The sequence below is a fragment of the Hyphopichia burtonii genome, assembly GCF_001661395.1.
Source record: "Hyphopichia burtonii NRRL Y-1933 unplaced genomic scaffold HYPBUscaffold_14, whole genome shotgun sequence".
Classification (NCBI taxonomy): domain Eukaryota; kingdom Fungi; phylum Ascomycota; class Pichiomycetes; order Serinales; family Debaryomycetaceae; genus Hyphopichia; species Hyphopichia burtonii.
Window position 1 is genome coordinate 127 of NW_017963741.1, and position 3,377 is coordinate 3,503.

The window sequence follows — 3,377 nt, forward strand, 5'->3', positions numbered from 1 at the left end:
ACCTTATCAAGTAATCCAAGCTCGCAAACTTCAAAAGTGCATATCAAGTAATCCAAGCTCGCAAACTTATCTTTGAAGTAGGTCCGCAATCAACTCAAAGTCTAGCCGTGATAAGCTCCGCAATCAACACTTCTCATAGCTTTAGCAACAATATTCTCAGCTGCAAAAAATGAAAACCAGTGATCAAAGAAAGCTCGGCCGAACCGTGGGAAGAAAAAAGCCTACTGGAAAAAAGAAACCCACCAGAAAACTCCGAGTGTAACCGATTATCTGGGGTCTGATTCTTGTCGTAAAATGTAAGAACTGTAAACAGCATGAGGCAGCCCGGCCGATCGATGAGACCGAGACACTGGTCACTAGACTGAGTAGACTAACCAGCATGGGCCAGTTAGTGGAGAATGGCCTGACTGGGGAGACTGGGGAAACTAGTGTAGTCCAACCAATGTACGATGGCTAGTTCACACTAGTCTGGTTAAACTACAAGTACCGGTACATACATCTAGACCTTTGAAGATAAGTGATACAGCCTTACAAATCCCACCGGAGAAACTACTTTAACTGTCGGTATGTCCGAGGGTTCGGTAAGATTATATCCGCAGAGCACCAGCCGAAGATTCAAAATGGGAGGTTCGGCCGGAACGGTTTAAGCAAATTCCCACAAAGAAGAGTTGGAGTCAGAACAACGAGGAAGCAAAAAAAAACATCCAAGGTGTTCCAGCCAGGATCCAAACTTTAATGGATAAGAGATATGGAATCGTATGGTTGGATACCCTGGATCGTATGAGGGTATTAAGGGTATTAGGTTTGAAAAAAATATATCATCCGAGTTTTTTTAGAAGAAAACAAAGTGAGCGAGCAAAAACAGTAATAACAATAGTAAGCAGAGTGCGATTTGTAATATCCGATTAGAAATACACCCGATGCGAAAAATCATCGGACTCACCGATTTAGAACCAAAAAGGCTGCGTATCGGATATGACTAATTGTTTTAACAACCGTATGCAACTAACTGCAAACATATAAAGACAAGTTGATATCCTGATGAAATGACCAAAAATAATTATCATCAACTCGCAATACTTATTCAAAGATGAATACTTCTAAACCACTTACATTTGCTCAATCGTATATATTAGCTTCTAAAGTAAGAAGTAAATTAACTAAAGAAGCACAAAATCCAAATAGTTCATTAAGAGTTTTAGTAACTCAAGCAAATATGCTAGATAATTTAATGGATCATATAAATTCTGAGACTGAAAAGAGAACTGCTACTTCGAAAGTTCAATTTCAATTGCCTAATAATAGACCAAGACAACCATCGTCATTGAGTGCTAATATTAGTGAATACGAAGTTGATTCTGATTCGGATTCGGATAGTGATAGTGATGATAGTGATTACGAAAGTGATTCCGATGATTATTACTACTCATCTGAAGAAGAAGAAGAAGAAGAAGAAGAACAAGGACAAGCTACTTTACAACATGTACAATCATACAAACAATTAAAATCCTTAGATTTATCACTTTCATCAATTCGTGAAGAATCAACTGAATTACCCGAATTATCAAGAAGTTTATCGGTGACGGATTCGGAAAGTGAAGAATCAGATAATGAAGATGAAGCAATTGAATGTTTAGATATGAAGTTTAATAAAAATAAATCAAGTTTATCAATTAATAACCCATCTGATCACCATCATCATATCAGACATAATGCTATCTATTCAATGGAGCATGTTTTTTAAATGATACTTTATTTATGTTTATGACTTCATGATTTAATGCGTTACGAGTTACAAGTTTATTTCAATTCTCTATAGATTAATTTATATATTTATTGCTATTAAAAAAAAAAAAATGTAGTAAGACAAACCACAAAAAAGGCAAAAAAAATTGCAAAATGGTAACCGGTAACTAAAAATATAAAATGTACGGATGTGCGGCAACGGTAACCGTTTAGCCATATAGCAAGCAATTTTTGCAACTACATTAGCCATTAAAATAATATTGTATTAATTAAATATGGAAATATTACTCGATAATATTACTCGATTGAATAGAGAAATGAATTAAAATGACAAATATTAAGTAAATAAAACATAATAATTTTATAAGGGAAATTATTTTCCCTAATCTATAATTAAATTGGTTATTTGAAGATATTTGATTCATAATCCGTTGACTAATTAATGGACTATTAATCTCAGAACCAACTTTTATCATAATGCCAGCATTTGATTTGGTTTCTCTTCTATGTAGTTGTTGCTGTTGTTGTAAAAATGAACATAATTTAGATTTATACTGTATTTCTCGCGTTCTTCCTCTCACTTCAGCATCACTACTAGTATCACTACTAGTATTACAACTATTAATACATGTATTTGCCTGGTCATAACTAGGGGGTAGTTCATCGGGAAACTCGTTATGATCAATAAATACCTTCTCCTCCTTATTATCACTCAAAGTTATCCGACTTATTTGTATATTCTCATCACTCTCATCATCATCGCAACGAATATGCTTGCCATATTTTCGTCTCCAGAATTTCTTCAACTTATTTCTACCACTCCCGTTTCTTCTAAACCTTATATGTAGCCTCATTCTCTATTTGCCCTTATCCCACTCTATTCTCACTTGGAACTTCCCTGATATATATATACTCTCCGTAAATACCTAATGACTTTCAAAAATAACAAAAAAAAAAAACTTGTTTCTTTTTTCCCTGTCTACTTTTTGGTTCGTTTTTGTAAAATAATCACCGCGGTTTTTATGAGCTAGTCGTTTTTTTTTTTTTTAATAGCTCAAACTTTAGTCTGGTAGCACTTTGGAAAGGGGTATTGTTAGTTAGTCCGCCAAACAACAACCCACTTTGTATGACCATAGCTTACGGAACTTATGGGCTTGCTAAAGCAGCCGGTTCTAGCTCTCTTCTGTTGGGTGGCTTGCCGTAACTGATATTCTATTGCTGATTTGTTTCTTCTTTTTTTTTTGCAGTTTAACTTTTATGGCCGGTAACCGGCAATACGTCAAAATATTTTATAAGACCCTTTTGCACTTCCACTTAGTCGATAATTTACTCGGTAAGAACTTACAACCAGAAAAAGTAAACATTCCAAAAGGGAGTATTCCTACAAACATGTCATTTTTTATTTTATCATCCCATATCTTGAATCTTATTGTGCCTTATCATTCGATAAATCGATATCGCATTGGTCTATTCAATCGACAAAACTATCAGCTTTTGTGTTTATCTTTTCAAAGGTTAGCCCCCCTCTCTCTTGTAGCCGATCTTAACGACGTTCCTTGTTATCCGATTTTGGTCCTTCATTGTAAGAAGAAAACACAATCATTCTAGGAAACAATCATCGACCAGCGATT

General features: G+C 34.9%; 2 protein-coding genes across 2 annotated transcripts; one reads left to right on the top strand and one right to left on the bottom strand.

The window, feature by feature from the left end:
* Positions 1-1,090: 1,090 nt before the first annotated feature.
* Positions 1,091-1,744, top strand: HYPBUDRAFT_8639 (uncharacterized protein; the record flags this gene model as incomplete). Its single annotated transcript, XM_020223774.1, has 1 exon — positions 1,091-1,744. The coding sequence occupies one exon, from the start codon at positions 1,091-1,093 to the stop codon at positions 1,742-1,744; it is 654 nt and encodes a 217-aa protein (XP_020073656.1).
* Positions 1,745-1,829: 85 nt separating this feature from the next.
* Positions 1,830-2,632, bottom strand: HYPBUDRAFT_154343 (uncharacterized protein). The gene has a single exon (XM_020222024.1). The coding sequence runs from the start codon at positions 2,598-2,600 to the stop codon at positions 2,031-2,033; it is 570 nt and encodes a 189-aa protein (XP_020073657.1). The 5' UTR covers positions 2,601-2,632; the 3' UTR covers positions 1,830-2,030.
* Between the last annotated feature and the right edge of the window lie 745 nt (positions 2,633-3,377).

Coding starts and splice junctions, on each gene's coding strand:
- HYPBUDRAFT_154343 (XM_020222024.1), bottom strand. CDS start 2,600: ATGAGGCTACATATAAGGTTTAGAAGAAACGGGAGTGGTAGAAATAAG.